The sequence below is a fragment of the Chanos chanos genome, chromosome 16, assembly GCF_902362185.1.
Source record: "Chanos chanos chromosome 16, fChaCha1.1, whole genome shotgun sequence".
In the NCBI taxonomy this organism is placed as follows: Eukaryota; Metazoa; Chordata; class Actinopteri; order Gonorynchiformes; family Chanidae; genus Chanos; species Chanos chanos.
The window spans coordinates 165,620-185,138 of NC_044510.1; the positions used below are offsets into that span (position 1 = coordinate 165,620).

The 19,519-nt window shown below is 43.3% G+C and overlaps 1 protein-coding gene across 3 annotated transcripts; it reads left to right on the forward strand.

The window, feature by feature from the left end:
- The first annotated feature begins 5,439 nt into the window (after window positions 1-5,439).
- Window positions 5,440-17,577, forward strand: ddx46 (DEAD (Asp-Glu-Ala-Asp) box polypeptide 46). Of its 3 annotated transcripts, none has more exons than XM_030793462.1 (23): window positions 5,440-5,530; window positions 5,988-6,173; window positions 6,280-6,402; window positions 6,531-6,631; window positions 6,716-6,880; window positions 6,976-7,178; window positions 7,281-7,391; window positions 7,627-7,792; window positions 7,886-8,006; window positions 8,138-8,313; window positions 8,421-8,542; window positions 9,136-9,214; window positions 10,108-10,190; window positions 10,470-10,634; window positions 11,030-11,192; window positions 11,464-11,657; window positions 13,762-13,899; window positions 14,608-14,757; window positions 14,995-15,231; window positions 15,578-15,796; window positions 16,404-16,548; window positions 16,653-16,726; window positions 16,955-17,577. In XM_030793462.1, the coding sequence occupies exons 1-23, from the start codon at window positions 5,514-5,516 to the stop codon at window positions 17,000-17,002; spliced, it is 3,186 nt and encodes a 1,061-aa protein (XP_030649322.1). In that variant the 5' UTR covers window positions 5,440-5,513; the 3' UTR covers window positions 17,003-17,577. The 3 variants fall into 3 exon arrangements, with proteins under 3 accessions (XP_030649322.1, XP_030649321.1, XP_030649320.1); XM_030793461.1 differs by having other exon boundaries at window positions 14,995-15,225; XM_030793460.1 differs by having other exon boundaries at window positions 6,531-6,627; window positions 6,712-6,880; window positions 14,995-15,225.
- The last annotated feature ends 1,942 nt before the right edge of the window (window positions 17,578-19,519 follow it).

Here is a 19,519-nt window from a genome sequence, read left to right on the forward strand (position 1 = left end):
TGCGGAAGTACTTCAGTAAAGATGGAGATCATTACCCTACTCCCTGGCCCTAATCAGGTTGCATTAGTTCACTCACCCAAAATCTGCAGGAGAAGAGGCCAGCGTTGTTCCTATTTAAAGAGAGTGGTGTGAGCGGCCAGGCTGCCTCCGTTAGCAAGATGAGACTAATGGTTTGGATAGTGGCACCAGGTCCCTGTGAGGCCTGTTGATAGCATATTCATTTTTCCCCCTTGATGGCCCAGCCAGTCAGCAAGCGAAGGAGAAATTAATGAAGCCACTGCCTAATCCAACACACCACCCAGTGCAGACACACCACTCAGTGCAGACACACCACCCAGTGCAGACACACCACCCAGTGCAGACACACCACCCAGTGCAGACACACCACTCACTGCAGACGCGCCACCCAGTGCAGACACACCACCCAGTGCAGACGCGCCACCCAGTGCAGACGCGCCACTCAGTGCAGACACACCACCCAGTGCAGACACACCACCCAGTGCAGACACACCACCCAGTGCAGACGCGCCACTCAGTGCAGACGCGCCACTCAGTGCAGACACACCACCCAGTGCAGACACGCCACCCAGTGCAGACACACCACCCAGTGCAGACACACCACCCAGTTAATAATAAACTTCTGGCTTAGCATGAATTATTACTCCATAAAATATAGATACAACCATTTTCAACATAGGTGTATTAGAACTTGTTATATCTAATAGTGTTAGGACTAATATTAATATTTCAATATTTTCTCTCTTTCGCTGTTTGCTTTTTACAAACTGGCAAGGTAAAAAAAGCTGTTCTCTGTTTTGAACACACAAGAAACAACTTGTCCCTATACACACACAGACAAAGGTGAGGATTGCATTCATGGAATTCAGGACCACTTCTTGCAAGTCCAATTCAATTCCAGATTTATTTTCTCATTGGGTTTCTTAAATTCAGATACTAATTCCACACTTGAATTGGAACCGATGCATTCAATAATTAGCTGACTACAAACCTCACATCACTTCATAATTAAAGGCTGATTTTCTGTCTACTAAATAAGTGTGTATACTCTCTAGCCAATCAAAGACTTCACTGGTTGGTTAACATGAAAACCACAAAGACTCTGAGGACAGGTCTGCGAACAGGTCTGAGAACAGGTCTAAGAACAGGTCTGAGGACAGGTCTTAGGACTCTGTGGACAGGTCTGAGGACAGGTCTGAGAACAGGTCTTAGGACTCTGTGGACAGGTCTGTGGACAGGTCTGAGGACTCTGTGGACAGGTCTGAGAACAGGTCTGAGGAATGCTGGGTTAGAGACTGTTTTTTTACCCTTTCCTAGACAGCACATCTCACCCTAAACGGAATGAACAAAGCAGTACACAGTGTAGGTAGCGTGTTGTATTGGTAAATAATAGTAGTAGCAAATTAGGTGCTTTCGCCCCAGCCCAGTCTTTGTGGGTTTTTTTTTCTTTTTTACCTGGGAGGCAGTCCGTTATTACTCGTCATCAGAGTAAATACATTTTGATAGTTTATTCCGTGTTTTGCCTGTCTAACACTATAACTCATCTGTAAGTTTAAGATTTCACTCGACGTGCTGACTGCTAATCAATTTCACCTTTGCTGTCACACATACAGCATTGATACAGAATCAAAAATGTCTTTGTCCTTCTTCCCTGAACCCACTGTCCAGTCACCAGGCGTTTTTCATGTTTGCCCTTTACAGTCCCACCCCCCCTGGGGTGAATGACCGCTTTTGTTCCACCCAGCGCATGCGACCATGAGGTCAGCATCCATGTTCTCCCCAACCCAGCCCAAACTGCTTTGCTTGTTCTCACTGACTCATTTTTAATGATGTTTACAATATTTTTTTTGTGTGTGTGTGTGAAATGGAGGTTCTCACATATTATGTATTGTTGCTACTTTTGACAAAGTATATAAACATGTTGTGTCTGCGAAAACAGGAGAAGAAAACATGTATTTCAGCATTTAACTGTGTACGTTCCATCATTGGTCTGAATAGGAACCAATGAAATTTCCAAATGAAAAATAAAAATCAATGTTCAAATTAATTGATTTCTCTCTTTGTTATAGCTTCATCAAATTTCCCACTACAGGCACTGTTGAGATTAAATGCATACATCTGTGTGTGTCACATTTTTATTGTGCAAAGTGTGTCTTGAGTTACTCCCACAAATTGTTAGTTTAGAGATAAAATCACTTCTTACCTCACAGCACTATTTATAAAGTATCCAGTGTCTTTGTCAGTGATAGCGCTGCATCTTTCTTACCTCACAGTACTATTTATAAAGTATCCAGTGTCTTTGTCAGTGATAGCAGTGTATCTTTCTTACCTCACAGTACTATTTATAAAGTATCCAGTGTCTTTGTCAGTGATAGCAGTGTATCTTTCTTACCTCACAGCACTATTTATAAAGTATCCAGTGTCTTTGTCAGTGATAGCAGTGCATCTTTCTTACCTCACAGCACTATTTATAAAGTATCCAGTGTCTTTGTCAGTGATAGCAGTGTATCTTTCTTGCTAAAACCAACAGGATACGTATCCCGATACGTAATCAACGATCTGATACATGAAATATACATTTTAAGCAGCCAAAGAGTCAATATGAAATGATTTAGTCCTGTTTTGATGCAGTAAGATGTGGTGTGATTTGATATGATTCAGTATAGTGCAAGCAGTTCAGTTGTAATATTTTTGATGCCGCCGACAAGAAAAAATCTAGTGGGCATAAATCAATAGAATCCAGTTAGAGACAGAGAGAGAGAGACAGAGAGACAGAGAGAGACAGAGAGACAGAGACAGAGACAGAGACAGAGAGTGTCGTCTACACTACAATGGCCTTCCTTCATATTTTGAGAGCATTTTATTTGTGACCATTTTATTTGGAGACATGCATTACAACAAAAATTTGGAATCTTTGTTGTAATGTATTTTTCTTTGCTGTTCCTCAAAATTTTCTCCATTTGACAAGTTCAACAACGAGAGGAAAAAAATGTTTTCCTTTAAGGAGTGGGAGACACGCCTCCTTTGTGGTGACTGACAGGGAGAAAGAAGTGCACCGAGTGAAAGGAAATTAATTTGTTAACATCTTTAAATAATAATAATGAAAATGAGATGCCCTTATTGTAAACATTAAGCCTGGTGCACCAGTTCAAATTGGTGAATTGTTACACCCCTAGTCAGCGATATATAAAATTCACATTTTATATATCGTTATATATATCACATTTCAGAACTTACAGCAGTTTTCGGAATAGTCAGCTCTCAGAATGGCCAGTTTTCAGAGTAATCAGAATTGTTCTATGCTGTCGGAGTAATCAGAATCCCCTGCACGCCAGCCTGAATCAGAATGACTGAGGAATAAATGTATAGCAAGTCTGTCTCCTCAGTCTTCTAAGGCACTGTGGATGAAAAGAACCGTTGATATCAAAACTGGTCCTATAGGAAGAATCCATGACACAATAATGTCTAAGGCTCACTCTCTACCTTATGTAGTGTTGGACATTTGCGTTTGTTGGTCAAAATAATAAAAGATGCAGAGATGTTTTTTTGGTCATAATCTTCTTTATTGAGGCTCAGTGATAGTACAAACAAAGGAGAGGAGAAGAGCAGACAGGACAGGAGGGGAGAGGAGAGGAGGGGACAGGAGCAGAGAGGTGAGGAGAGGAGGGGACAGGAGCAGAGAGGAGAGGAGAGGACAGGAGAGGAGGGGAGAGGAGAGGAGAGGACAGGACAGGAGCAGAGAGGAGAGGAGCAGAGAGGAGAGGAGAGGAGGGGAGAGGAGAGGACAGGACAGGACAGGAGCGGAGAGGACAGGACAGGACAGGAGAGGAGAGGAGAGAAGAGGAGAAGAGTGGAGAGGAGAGGAGAGGAGATGAGCGGAGAGGAGAGGACAGGAGAGGAGAGCAGATGAGAGGAGAGGAGAGGAGAGGAGAGGAGGGGAGAGGAGAGGAGGGGAGAGGAGAGGAGAGGAGAGAAGAGGAGAAGAGCGGAGAGGAGAGGAGAGAAGAGGAGAGGAGAGGAGGGGACAGGAGAGGAGCCGCTCCCTGCACAAGATGTTACTGTGACTGAGTCTTGATGTTACTGACCAAAGAAAACAATTTCTCGTTCAAAGATATACCCACGCTCCACGAGGCCTTTGACCTTGTCCGCCCTGGATAACAAGCACCTCAGACTCACACCCGAGACTGGAGAGAGTGTACTCTTTATAACCCTCCAGTTCATGTCAATCTGTGTGAATTACTCTTTAGTTCTGTGAATGGGAGGATGTGTAGACCTATGGATATGAGCATATGGGGATGTGTACAGGTCATGTGAGGATATGTGTGTGTCCTCTGACCCTAATACCACAGCGAACATTCTGCTAGGCCCCACAATGGGTCAGAGAGCCTGGGTTATCCCTAACAGAGACCCCTGAGCTGGGGTAGCATACTGAACAAGCCTTCCACTGGCTCATGATGCTTCCGACACCTGTACGAAACGCTCTAAAGGCTGAGGTGACCTGAGCACGGTGTTGCGTGGGTCATGGTGGCAGGATGCATAGCGTTGATATTGCTGGGTCCTGCTGATGTGATTGCGAATGCACTCACATGCTTTACTGATGCATGAGAACAAATAATGATTAATGACAACAGTTCAAGAAGAGAGTGCAGACCACATAATGACAAAACACACTAAACACTGAAGTTCATGTCAGGCTTTCCACTTAACTAATGGGGGGAACTGAATTCAGAAAATGTGGCTGCCATTAACATAGACCCATGCTAATATACAGCCCATGACCACAACCTCTCACAAGTGCTCCCTCCTTAAAATCAGACTGAAAAATTGGTATGAATTAAAAAAAAAGAAAAAAAGAACAACACATTACCATACCTCAGTGAGTGATCTCATTGTGTGTGTTTTCAAAGTTAGAGCTGTGTAGAGTGACTACACAGCTACTGTATTTGTATGGATTATATATGAGTACTATGACAGCCCATGTAAAGCCAGACCACCAGACTGGAGTGCCACATAGTTTAACACCCCCCCCCTTCCAAATCCATAGTCAAAGACTTAACAACCACGTCTTAGACCCAACATTTACTTTGTGCTATTTAAACTCTTAATCAACGAGGAGCGGAAAGGCCATTGGAGTCTTATTTTGAAAGTTGAGTAGTGATGATTCCAAAATCAAACAGCACTGCGGAAAACCAAAGAAAACTAAACAACTGTAGACGAAACCTTCAGAAGAGGCGATAGAAAAGGCCCTCTACATTTACCTCACGCGGCAGCATTCACGTTTATATCCGTCATACTTCAGACAATTATGACTGCTACCGTGACAGTGCCACACTACGTCCAATTACACAAGTGCACTTATATTTTGAAAATTTCTCCTGCAGCCGCCATCTTGGAGCATCGTCAATGTGTGTCCGCTTAGAATCTACCTTGGAACTAGCGCGTAGTACCGAAAAATAAGGCTACATAAGCTGGAGTGAATACGCAGTACGTTAAGCATGGGACGAGAATCAAGGTAAGAATAATGGTGTGCACATTTCCTTCGTTTAACGATGCCGCTAATTTAAAGTATAATTCCTAAACATGGAAAATTAACTAGTATTGAGGAGACAACTAGAAGCCTATCGTAACTTATTGTCATGTTAGCAAGCTAAGGTTATCTACAGTTCAGCTAAAACATAAGTGTAAAGACCACACATGCGTGAAATTACGTTGCCAGCGATTGTATGAGGAAAGTCACCGTCTAAACCCAAAAAACTCTGAACGTTTACGCTAATGTTCCCGTACCTATCAGGTTCTTGACAAATAGTTTGCTAGCTCGCTAATATCAAAAGGGATTTGAAATTACGTGCGCGTCTTTCTTTACTTTACTCTCTGCCAAAGTAAAGCGACCGATGAAACATTTGGCTACTCGTATAATTGTTGTAAGTTTACTTATACGAAAAATAAATAAAATCATTTGTTAATTACAGGCATTACAGGAAACGGTCATCATCCAGGGGACGCTCTGGAAGCAGATCCAAAAGTAGATCGCCAGACTCGAAGCGTTCCAAGAAAGACGACCGGGCTGGCTCTCGCAACCGTGACCACAGCAGAAGAGAGCGGTCCAGAAGCAGAGAGCGCCGGAGGTCTCGGTCCAGAGACCGAAAGCGTCAAAGGTTTCGTGCAATCTGTTACCATGACTGGCTATGTCACATTTCTCCTCTCCTCACCCCTAACGTCCTTATGATAGTAAGGTTAACGTCTCTCTTTTTTCCTTTACAGGCGATCAAGGAGTCGAGACAGGAGGCGATCCAGAAGTCGGGATCGCAAGAGGTCAAAGAGTAGGAGCAGAGGGAGGAGGTCAAGATCTTCCAGTCCGAGTAAAAGTCGAAAAAACGATGAAAGGTGAACTGCGGTTCTAAAACTTTTTCTGCATACACTGTGTACTGTGTTTGAAGGTGTTATGATTGTATTAGTCGGTCATTAGATTCCATTATCCCTTAATGAAATGATTGTATTATGTTATACGTTAGGTCTCACAGCAAGGAGAAATCAGACAACGGAGAGCAGTCAGCAGAGAAGAAAAAAATAAAGGAAGAGAAGGAGGAAATAAAGGAGAAAGATGAAGATGTAAGTTGTGTTTTCATAAACATCCTTGGCAACCGTCGTTACCAAGGAGAGAGAACACTTTGGTTAAATCTGATCTTTCTGCAGCAAGACTTCGATCATAACACATTGGAGGAGGAGATGAGGAAGAGGAAGGAGCGTGTGGAGAAGTGGCGAGAGGAGCAGAGGAAGAAGGCCATGGAGAACATTGGTGAGATCAAGAAAGAGCTTGAGGAGATGAAGCAAGGCAAAAAATGGAGCCTGGAGGATGATGATGGTGAGAATCTTCATCATTGCACAACTTGAAATGGAAGCCAAATTCATCAGCTTTCATCTATGTGAAACCTGATTGAAATTTGAACTTGATTTCAGATGATGATGAAGAAGGCCCAGTGTCAATGGAGACTGAAGGGGAGGAGGGGAAAGGGGGGGAGAAAGAGGGGGTGACGGAGGAGAGCAAACCTATGGAGGAAGAGGCTGGTGAGGAGCTAGATCCCCTGGATGCCTACATGGAGGAGGTTAAAGAGGAGGTGAAGAAGTTTAACATGGGCACAATGAAAGGGGGAAATGGCAAGGTAAGAATGCAAAAAACAGCAGCAGTTTGAAACAGTTTTCAGGTTTTGAAAGTCATGTTGATTTAGGATGTGGCACCAATGTTCCCAAAACTCTCATAACAGAAGGGAGGGATGACTGTGACCAAGGTTGTGACTGTGGTGAAAACCAAAAAAACACCACACACCACCAAGAAGAAGGGAGAGCTAATGGAAAATGATCAGGATGCTATGGAGGTAGGTGACCTGCTCCTTCATGTCCTCCAGAAAGAGTGTTATTTTTAAAGTATGTATCATAATTTGCCGTTGTTTAAAAGTTTAAAAATTTCTGTTTGCTTCACTTACCAAACTGTATTCTTCAAAAATTCAGAGGTTGTTGACACTGACCAGTTATTAATGAAAGCACTGTTTTTGTTGATAATAATTTGCTACGTTGCGTAATTGAGAGTCTGACCATGTTTTGTCCTTGCAGTACTCATCTGAAGAAGAGGAGGTGGACCTGCAGACTGCTCTCACTGGCTTTCAGACCAAGCAGCGAAAGGTTCTGGAGCCTGTGGACCATCAGAAGATAGAATATGAGCCGTACCGGAAGAACTTCTACGTGGAAGTCCCTGAGCTGGCCCGAATGACAGCAGAGGGTACGTTTAGGAAACATCAGTGATTATTAGAGGCCTGTTATATTTACATTATACTTATGATGTAATTAACTGTTTCATGCAAACACATGTCAGAGGTGAATGAGTACAGATTGGAACTGGAGGGGATCACAGTGAAAGGCAAAGGCTGCCCCAAACCAATCAAGACATGGGTTCAGTGTGGGACATCAATGAAAGTCTTAAATGCCCTTAAAAAGTGAGTATACCACAGAGGATAAACATAAGTGTTTCCGCTGTGATCAGGAGGCTCTGTCATAACACACAGTGTAGTTAGTGCTGTTCTGTTGTTACCTGTGACACATGTTCCTGTTCCTGCTCCTCTCAAAGGCACAACTACGAGAAGCCCACTCCCATCCAGGCACAGGCCATACCCGCCATCATGTCCGGCCGCGATCTCATTGGCATCGCTAAGACGGGCAGTGGGAAAACCATCGCCTTCCTCCTGCCCATGTTTCGCCACATTTTGGACCAGAGGCCGTTGGAGGAAGGGGAGGGGCCCATCGGTATGACCTCCCTCTTTGTGTCCAGCTCTGTGATGTTCTGAATGCTGTGTGTAGGTCAGAAACACTCTGAGTGACTGCGGCGTTGTGATGCGTTTCCTGTGTTACAGCTGTAATCATGACCCCTACGAGAGAGCTGGCCCTGCAGATCACCAAAGAGTGTAAAAAGTTCTCCAAACCACTGGGTCTGAGGGTGGTGTGTGTGTACGGAGGCACGGGCATCAGTGAGCAGGTATTTCTGAGGCTTCAGAGTGCTGGTGTCAAAGCATGTCTTCCTGTCAGCAGATGTCTGAACGAACAGTTTCAGTGCCAGTGAAACATGTGCAGGGCTCCAGACTGTGACCATCTGTGACCAGTTTCACGTGGTCGCATTCATGTGAGCACGTGATGATCATCAGGCAAATGAGAGCCAGGCGAGACCCAGTCAGTTCATCCTGTGATGTGTTTGGTACGTGACGTTCTCTAGAGAGGCGGGAGTAACAAAAAAAGTCTGACCAAGGTGGCAGAGTCTAAAGGCTATATGTAGCATGTAAACATGTATACGATTAAAAGACGCATGTTACATGACCGTCGTCAGGGCCAAACTCTCCCAATGGTAAATGGACCACTGAAAACCTTCATTCAAGCGCTCGAACTTTTCAGCTAGGTGACTTACTTTACCACGCCCCCAGAGCGAAAAGTGGTCGGGCGAATTTCACAAGGTGACCAAATCATGTGCTGGTGCGACCAACTGAAAAAGCTGGTAACACCAGTGCGACCAGTGGAAACGTTAGTCTTGAGCCCTGCACGTAGACCTACCTCTGTGTTTTCTGTGTGTGTGGACAGATTGCTGAGCTGAAGAGAGGAGCAGAGATTATCGTGTGCACTCCAGGGCGAATGATTGACATGCTGGGTGCCAACAGTGGTATGTATTTTTCAGATGTTTGTGAAAATCAGCAGTATTATTGGATATGATGTCAGGTCTAGCTGAATATTAACTGAGCAATATTTGACATGACTTTACGCTTTAGGACTCATTGATGAATATAATCAGTTTTGAAGAAACGAGGGACTTGTAGTGGTGTAACTTGAATGACAGATCTTTCACTGATGGAATGGAATCTTTACGCCTTTACGAATCAGCTGTCTCTGGTAGTGTAACTGATAACGTCAGATAAAAAATAAAAACGTCTATTTGGCTTAATGTCCTGTCTGGTACACTGACTAAACTGTCAATATTATTTGATTAGTTTGGGAAACGTAAAGTCAAGGCATTGCCTGGGGATAGTCAGCTAAAGGTAGGTGCAGATGGTGACATTCAGTGTTCGCTGCCCTGTAAAGAGACAGATCGTGTTGCAGGATTCCTGTCTAAAATGTGCAGGTTATGTGGGTAATTTATTTTCATTCTGTTTTTGTATTGGTCAGTTTAATGCACGACTGCGTGTCATTGTAACTGTGGTTAAGGCTTTAGCTTAGCACGTCGTTTTGTGTTTTATCTTCCACACATGCGAGGTAATCTGTGAATTTGTTCTCTTTATAGGTGAAAAGGCGCTCAGATAATGAATGATAAAGCCCCCTCTCTGTTAAAATGTTTGATGTGACTTTTACAGGTTCCCTGTGGCCCTGAGATGGTATGCAAGACAAGAAAACGGAACAAGCTTTTAAAGCAGCCAGGCCGCATTAGTCATTTTAGAAGTGTTTTCATTGTGTAAATGTGCTTTAGATACAGGCCAGCCTCTTTAGTTCAGTTGTGTATTGGCCAGTGTTAAAGCCTGTGTGTCTCCTTCTCTGTGACATTAACTGTTTGCGTGTGTTTAGGCCGCGTGACAAACCTGCGGAGAGTTACCTACGTGGTCGTGGATGAGGCAGACCGAATGTTTGACATGGGCTTTGAACCACAGGTTAGTTTCTCCTGCTTTTCATTCAGTCAAACAGGCTGGGCTTTTTTGCTCTCACTCTTCAAACCAAGCTTAGGGAAAATGGTGGAAAATGGTCAAAAATGCTGAATAAACAAAAAATGGAAGCTAGGAGATACAATTTTATGAGGTACTCAAATGGGATTGTAAGGAATAAATTGAGACTGAGAAAGAAAACGTGATGGTGGTGGTGGTGAACGGAGGTCCAGAGATGAATGTGTTAAATTAGAACTGTCAGAGTTTGTGTGTGTGTGTTATCTCCAGGTGATGCGGATTGTGGACAATGTTAGGCCAGACCGTCAGACGGTGATGTTTTCTGCTACTTTCCCACGAGCCATGGAGGCGTTGGCCCGGCGGATCTTGTCAAAACCTATCGAGGTGCAAGTTGGAGGCAGGAGTGTGGTGTGCTCGGATGTGGAGCAGCATGTGGTAAAGGCCTTAGTGAATTCATCCACAGCAGATAACCGAGAGAGCTCATACAAAACTAGTCCACAGTTCTATCCCTTACATTCTGCTCACGAAACACTTATAACCTGTGAGGAGTTTTGGAGAAGTACTGAACTAATAAATAAACAGGAAGCAGCTACTGGTCTTTAGAATTTGCTCAAGTGAAAGTGAAGTTTGTTGTATATGATTATCGCCTTCAACTGTGAGCTCAGAGCATCCGAAACCTTTGTTTCAGTGAAGAGTTGGAAAAGGTCAAGAACTTCAGATGAGCTAACATAGATGTCAGAGTACCATCACAGATCTATAAATTGCCATTGATTTCTGAATTTCATCCCAAATCTCTGAATTGCTCTGAGGCTGTTCCTTGCTCTCTCCAGATTGTGATTGAGGAGGATAAGAAGTTCCTGAAGCTGCTGGAGATCCTGGGCCACTATCAGGAGAAGGGCTCTGTCATTATCTTCGTGGACAAACAGGAGCATGCTGACGGCCTGCTCAAAGACCTGATGAAGGCCTCGTATCCCTGCATGTCTCTGCACGGAGGTACGGCAGCTGCACCATCACCGTCAGACTGCTTCACCCACACTCACCCGCCCACCATCAGACAAATCACTCTCTGATGCTTTCAGCTCATGCACTCCATACCTGTGAAGTAAAATATGCGTTATGACCATAATGTCTTTGGCTGATGGTTGTTGACCTGTTGAAAGCCAGCTGCACTGATTCATGACTGGTGTATGACAGACCGCAAGCTGATACTCAGCCTGTTGTCATTTCTGACAGTGAGTGTCTCTGAATGCTTTGTTTTCCATAGGCATTGACCAGTACGACAGGGACAGCATCATCAATGACTTTAAGAATGGTGCCTGCCGGCTCATGGTGGCTACGTCTGTGGCCGCACGAGGCCTGGACGTCAAACAGCTCATCCTGGTTGTCAACTACAGCTGCCCCAACCACTACGAAGACTATGTCCACCGGGCCGGACGGACAGGCCGAGCCGGTAACAAGGTCAGTGAGGCCTGGTCACATTCTGGGAAGATTAATAAATATTAATGTAATTTTTTGTCTATGTGATATGTTCCTGACTCACCTCCATAGTGAAGAAAACTGGCTGTTCTGTTCTCACCGTTTAAACACAAACACTCGCAGGTGTTGAGCGCCTGCTTTGAACTGCAATCAGGGCCGACATGCGTGAGATGGTTTTGAGTGTGTTTGTTTCTCATTGTCGGTAATACATTGGCCCCTGTTTCCTCCCTGTGTCTGAACTGTGTGACTGAGTACCCTACTCATAGTGCTCATGGAATCAGTTTCACAGTCACTGAACCTTCATTTACAAAATCTCTTCAAAAGGTAGTTTGGGCTTTGAGATGACAAGCTGCACGTTGTATATTTTTGAACTCCATTTTCAACATTTTGTGAAAATTATGATTGAGCAGGTCCATATGTGTGAGTGATCGTTGGAAATGTAGTCTGTGCAGTGAACTTGTCTGTGGTGCGAACGCCAGCCCCTCAACACCATGGACTACCACAGAAGTCTTGAGTCTGTGAGAGAAAGATCTCTATGAACGTTTTGGGTGTGGTTGTATTTTGGCTGCCTTTTCAGAATATTCAGCCCGGCTGTCTCTCCTTGCCGGGTCTATCAGCAGGGACATTTTCAGGTTACAGGCCCAGGAAGAACTGCTTTACGACACTCATGTCACTGGGAATGTAACAAAACATGACAACAAGACACCACTGTAATCAGCTCCTAGGGTTTCACCGCTGCACAGAATGCCGTGTGATGAGTGCTGGTTTCTGGAGAAAGTTCCTAATGGTGTTTAAGCAGTAGTATATGTGTTGATAGAGCAGTAGTATATGTGGTAGTATATGTGCTGATAGAGCAGTAGTATATGTGCTGATAGAGCAGTAGTATATGTGTCCATAGAGCAGTAGTATGTGCTGATAGAGCAGTAGTATATGTGTTCATAGAGCAGTAGTATATGTGTTCATAGAGCAGTAGTATATGTGTCCATAGAGCAGTAGTATATGTGTCCATAGAGCAGTAGTATATGTGTTCATAGAGCAGTAGTATATGTGCTGATAGAGCAGTAGTATATGTGTTGACAGAGCAGCAGTATATGTGCTGATAGAGCAGCAGTATATGTGCTGATAGAGCAGCAGTATATGTGTCCATAGAGCAGTAGTATATGTGTCCATAGAGCAGTAGTATATGTGTCCATAGAGCAGTAGTATATGTGGTAGTATATGTGCTGATAGAGCAGTAGTATATGTGTTCATAGAGCAGTAGTATATGTGTCCATAGAGCAGTAGTATATGTGTCCATAGAGCAGTAGTATATGTGTTGATAGAGCAGTAGTATATGTGCTGATAGAGCAGTAGTATATGTGCTGATAGAGCAGTAGTATATGTGCTGATAAGCAGTAGTATATGTGCTGATAGAGCAGTAGTATATGTGTTGATAAGCAGTAGTATATGTGTTGATAGAGCAGTAGTATATGTGGTAGTATATGTGCTGATAGAGCAGTAGTATATGTGCTGATAAGCAGTAGTATATGTGCTGATAGAGCAGTAGTATATGTGCTGATAGAGCAGTAGTATATGTGTTGATAAGCAGTAGTATATGTGTTGATAAGCAGTAGTATATGTGCTGATAGAGCAGTAGTATATGTGCTGATAGAGCAGTAGTATATGTGTTGATGAGCAGTAGTATATGTGTTGATAGAGCAGTAGTATATGTGCTGATAGAGCAGTAGTATATGTGTTGATGAGCAGTAGTATATGTGTTGATGAGCAGTAGTATATGTGTTGATAGAGCAGTAGTATATGTGTTGATAGAGCAGTAGTATATGTGCTGATAGAGCAGCAGTATATGTGCTGATAGAGCAGCAGTATATGTGCTGATAGAGCAGCAGTATATGTGCTGATAGAGCAGTAGTATATGTGCTGATAGAGCAGTAGTATATGTGTTGATGAGCAGTAGTATATGTGTTGATAAGCAGTAGTATATGTGTTGATAGAGCAGTAGTATATGTGCTGATAGAGCAGTAGTATATGTGCTGATGGAGCAGTAGTATATGTGTTGATAGAGCTGTTGTGACGTGCTGTGTTCCAGGGTTATGCCTACACGTTCATCACAGAGGAACAGGCACGATACGCGGGTGACATCATCAAAGCCTTGGAACTTTCTGGGTCTCTGGTCCCACCAGAGCTGGAGCAGCTGTGGACCACCTTTAAGGAGCAACAGAAAGCTGTAAGACAATCACATTCCCAATCCAAAAACACTTCTTCATCTTGTCTTTGCCGCATGGCCTCTTCTCTCTAAACAGAGTAATGCAACAGCGTCTCAAAATACTAGTGCTCACTGTTGGACTGACAAGTAACCCTGCTGAACAGTGGAAACTTCTTGTTGTTAAAAAGCTGAGATTTGTTTAACTAAAACAAAGGCTGTTCCCTCATATGGACAGGTCAGTGTTTTTAGCTGCATAAGGTCAAGTGTAGATTTGTCAACCAAGACTCTAGACATTTATCACATGCTTAATTGTTCATGTACAACAGCAGTGAAATGAATTACAACAACTCCAACAACTGTGCAAACGTAAAGCTGTTAATCAGTATTAAAATTAAATAATGAAAGAAGAAAAAAATATATAAAGCAACGCACAGGGAAAAGTAACGGAGTATCAGTAGAAGAGAATAATATAATATATAATAACAAGTAGTAGTCATAATAATAATAATAATGATAATAATATATAAACTACAATGTATGACGTAAGCTATGATGAGCAGAGTGCTACTGTGTGTTCAGAATGAATGATCAGTATGATGGGCAAATGTGTGAGAACACTAAGATGTTAATGTTAGTTTTCAGAGGAAGCGTTGTAATGACTCTGCCTTTACCCTGGAGTGACAGCATTATGTGAATGAAGAGCCTTTGTATCTGGTGTTGTTTCAACAGGAGGGCAAAACCATTAAGAGCAGTAGTGGTTTTTCTGGGAAGGGCTTTAAGTTTGATGAAACGGAGCATGCGCTGGCCAACGAGAGGAAGAAACTGCAGAAAGCCGCTCTAGGCCTTCACGACTCGGATGATGAGGACACCGCCCTGGACGTGAGTGTCTCGCAGCTGCAGTGCTGTGTGTAGCATTCTGCCACAAAAGTGCCACCTGCTGGCCATTCTGTGATGTGACCATCAGTACTCTAGTTTGCAGATATTAAGTGGCAGCGTATGAGACTTGACCTGAAAAGCCCCCGACAGTGCGACAGTAAATGGACTGCGTGACTCTGACTGACACATGTGCAATGTGTAATAAACGTGTAATAAATGGATCCTGTGTCTCTCTGACAGATTGATGAGCAGATTGAGAGTATGTTTAACTCTAAGAAGCGGGTTAAAGACTTGTCTGCTCCGGGAGGCAGTGGAGCCGCTTCCGGCCCAGGGGTTGCCGGGGTCACAGCCGCGGCCGCCACCCTGGGCAGCCTTGCCACGCCTTCAGCTGGAAACATCCAGAAACTAGAGATTGCCAAGAAGCTGGCACTGAAGATCAACGCCCAGAAAAACCTGGGCGCTGAGGCTCAGGTTAGTGTGTGAACTGGGAAAGACCATCCAAACACTTCAGTGACTTTCCACCAGAATGTCCATGAAAATATAGGTCATAAAGCTACGTATTCAGTTAAAACATTTATTCAAAAGCATTTTTTCAAAACTGACAAGAAGAAACATTGTCAGTCACACATTCTCACATGAAGAGGAATATTTGTCATTATGTTTTTGTACTAGTGCTTGTTAAAATGAGTTCCATTTCACATTTAACCAAAAGGTCATAGAGGGTAGAAGCTCTGTGATCTTAATGAACATGCTGCATCGCATTGTTCAGTTTGTCCTGGTTAAATCTGCTCGCTTTTAACTGGGACCCTGTGTCTGGGGACAGGATGTGATGCAGCAGGCCACCAACGCCATCCTGAGGGGTGGAACCATAATCGCTCCCTCTGTCTCCGCTAAAACCATCGCCGAGCAGTTAGCCGAGAAGATTAACGCCAAGCTGAACTACATCCCCGTGGAGAAGCTAGAGGAGGAGCGTCAGGCGGCTGAGCAGGCTGAGAGCATCAAGAGATACGAAGAGGAGCTAGAGATCAACGACTTCCCTCAGGTAGACGCCCTGGGTTACCCTGGGTACCGCACTGCGCACGCCAGTGGTCACACTGTTAATCCAGTTCCCTGTAATTCTAAAGCAGTGTTAGGTGCGGCCTGTCTATGAGGACCCTCTGTGCTACAGTCAGCATTGTGGAGCAATAGACTGGTCATGTACGGCACTTTGAATGTCTGAAGCTGTTATAATGGAGAGGCTGGAGTGTCTGGGCAGACGTGGGCAGTGCAGTGAATATTAATCCAGCTGTAGTCTGTACATAGAGCGCTGTACTGTCAGAGATGAGGTTAACAGGGCTGGCGTGGGTCAGAGATGGAGTTAACAGGGCTGACGTGGGTCAGAGATGAGGTTTACAGGGCTGACATGGGTCAGAGATGAGGTTTACAGGGCTGACGTGGGCCAGAGATGGAGTTAACAGGGCTGACGTGGGCCAGAGATGGAGTTAACAGGGCTGACATGGGTCAGAGATGGAGTTAACAGGGCTGACGTGGGTCAGAGATGAGGTTTACAGGGCTGACGTGGGTCAGAGATGGAATTAACAGGCCTGGCGTGGGTCAGAGATGAGGTTAACAGGGCTGACGAATGTGTGTTTGGGTTCTCTTTCCTCTAGACTGCCCGGTGGAAGGTCACATCGAAGGAGGCTTTGCAGAGGATCGGCGAGTATTCTGAGGCTGCCATAACCATCAGAGGAACCTACTTCCCCCCAGGCAAAGAGCCCAAGGAGGGGGAGCGCAAGATCTACTTGGCTATCGAGAGTGAGTGGAATAGGCAGTGTTACTGCCTGTCAGCAGATCCAAGGCCACATACAGATTGGCACAGTGATTAAATAGTGTGTGATGTGTTAAACTTTGTTTTGTAGGTGCGAATGAGCTGGCTGTACAAAAAGCCAAAGCAGAGATCACAAGACTCATTAAAGAGGAGCTTATCCGACTGGTAAGTTTAACTTTAATGGAGCAATGACCTTTCTTTCACTTTCACTTCATGACATTTTTGTATATTTTCTGTGTTTAATAAGTATTTAACTTACATATTGTAATGTGAGTTATATCCATGTGTAGATTCACGTGATTACAGAAATCACCATTAATGTGAATAAACATATATTTGTCCCAGAAAATCCTTATTTTCTAAGTTGTGTTTTTATATTTTTTTACTTTTCAGCAAAACTCTTACCAGCCAGCCATCAAAGGAAGATACAAGGTTTTATAGGTGTACCCATATGGAGAACACACACACTCTTCCTCTATTTCACATCGACAAACACACACACACTCTTCCTCTATTTCACATCGACAAACACACACACACACACACTCTTTATTGTCTCTGGTTAAAAGTATGATTGCCAGGACATTGTGTGAAATGTAATGTAAACCATGAGAAGTCCTGATAGCACTGATTTAGAGGTTTTTATCTTTCTACCCCCTTATTCTTTTACTGTCTTTTATCCAGAAGTTCTGCAAAGATCATTTTCAATTGGTGTGTAGTGTGTGCAAATAGGTAAAATCTTCATTTTGTTTGCTCTCGATCGCTGAGGTATCCACAGATCATTTTGACCCGCCTAAAAGTCAAAAACTTTCTTTCCCTGCGGTCTGTCCTTAGTTAATAACTTGTTCAGATTATGCGTCTTTAAAATCTGTGGGATTTTTTTTTGTGGTTTGTTTTGTTCTGACCCTTGTCTTCAAGTCACTCAGTCTTAGGCAGTTTATCAGACATGCTAGTCAAATGTCTTTTGCAGGATTTTCTGTGTGACTTTATGGAAATATTAAATGTGTCGCTTGAAACTACAACCCTTGTGTCCTTTTGTGTGCATTAGTAGTATGGCAGTTCGATAATACAGTTCAAACGAATAGGGAATGTGTTGAATCTGTTACATCATAGATATTTGCAATTAAAACGTATTCAGATGTTTTAGCAGGGTCAGATGTCTTTGTTCATACATTGATTTGCCTTAGTTACACTTCAGATTGGTACTGAACTGAAAAAACCCTCTGCAATCTTTATGTATTTAAAACAATAGCTGCAACGTTTGCCTCTACGAAATGCACCGTACCTTTAACGTTCTATGGCTTCACATTTATTGTGCGTCTTTCGGCCCTCGTGAGCTCAATGACCCGGTACGTGACGTAACCACGGACGCGCAAGCTTGATCGAGCCGCTTCCTTTTTGTGATTAAATATACCGATGTAATGTGAACTCAACGAAAATACAGAACAGAGAAACCAGACAGCAGAAAAGAAGCATTTTACTGTTTTCTGTTTAGGTATTGCAGCAGTTCTCTTACGTCAGTGTGCGCACGCTCCGTCTCCCTGTGCTTATTAATTTTTAGTGAAAATGGCTGCCCATTTCATGTACACCTCTCTGCAACGAGACCCTTAAACATAATAGCTACTTTTGCGTCGCCAAAGCGATTGCATTTGACTTTGTAGATTTCGTGTCGATTGCCCGCGATTAACCGGAATAAAAATGAATCAACGTTAAAATTTGAAGGATGGGAGATCATTTTTATATTTAACCCTACACAAACATTCGAGGTACAGTAATTTATGGGATTTGAAAAACCGTGCATTTTTTAACATGCGTCTTGTGTAGCATGCACATAAAACAACCAGACGGCACCGTTCTTCTCTGACTCGTCATGATAAAGATCTCTTTGTTGAGGGAAGCATCAGCTGTGGTATATGAGTGAATTGTGAAATTCGTTGTAATTTGAGACATTTGTCTCTATATATGCTATGTCTTACTGGAGTGACCGACCGATTACGGAGATTTCGCATCTCTTCTAAGACCACGGACATACAGTTTCTACAGGCTAATAGCCTACAGCCATAAGATTTGTGTAAGCAACTATGCTATTAGTCAGTAAATAGTTCTGCTACGAATACGAATGATCTTTCTACTCATCAATACTACAAATGGCGCAGCAAAACACTTTCCGCCATCCAGTCTGTCTGCTTATTTATCTGATACGACAGTGTAGCATTTTGGTAACTGTGTTTTAACACCGCAGCCGCCCGTGTAGCCAACGCTTTATAAAAGTCTCTATAGCACAAGGTCATTTGTAACTGACACTCCATCATGACAGAAAAGGCTGGAAACAAGTTATCAATTTCTCACACTGTTGTCACACACAGCCAGATAATAACGGAGTCTCTTAGATGTGAGTTGAGTTTGGAGTTAGGTTGCGAATGAATTTGCGAATGAATTTGTGTCATGTTGAGTTTTGCATAAGCAGTGTAATTTAAAATTGCCTCTCTCTCATTCATTCTCTCTCTCTCTCTCTCTCTCTCTCTCTCTCTCTCTCACTCTCTCTCTCTCTGTCTCTGCCCATACTGCGTTTTTAAAAGGACCTCATGGTATGGATCATCCCATCTGTAATAACAGAGAAAAGTTCATTTTGATACACACTGTCTTAGACCGTCCTCATATCTTATATGATGTGAATAGCTACAGATGAGTATGTATGTCTGTAACATTATTTTATAAAAAATTATTTTGATAAATGTAAAGCTTGTCTGTTGTGAAAAGTTAATTGATTGTACACAGAACGGACACTTTGATTATGATGAAATCATAGAGTGTCCCGTTAAAGAGTTTCCAATGTTCCAGTTGTTTTTTAGTGAGAATGATGAGGAATCTAAATATAAATGCAAACTCCACCCATGAACCCTCCACAGGCCACCCACCTCTACAGTATATATAATCACTTCTCCATGATAGTCAGTG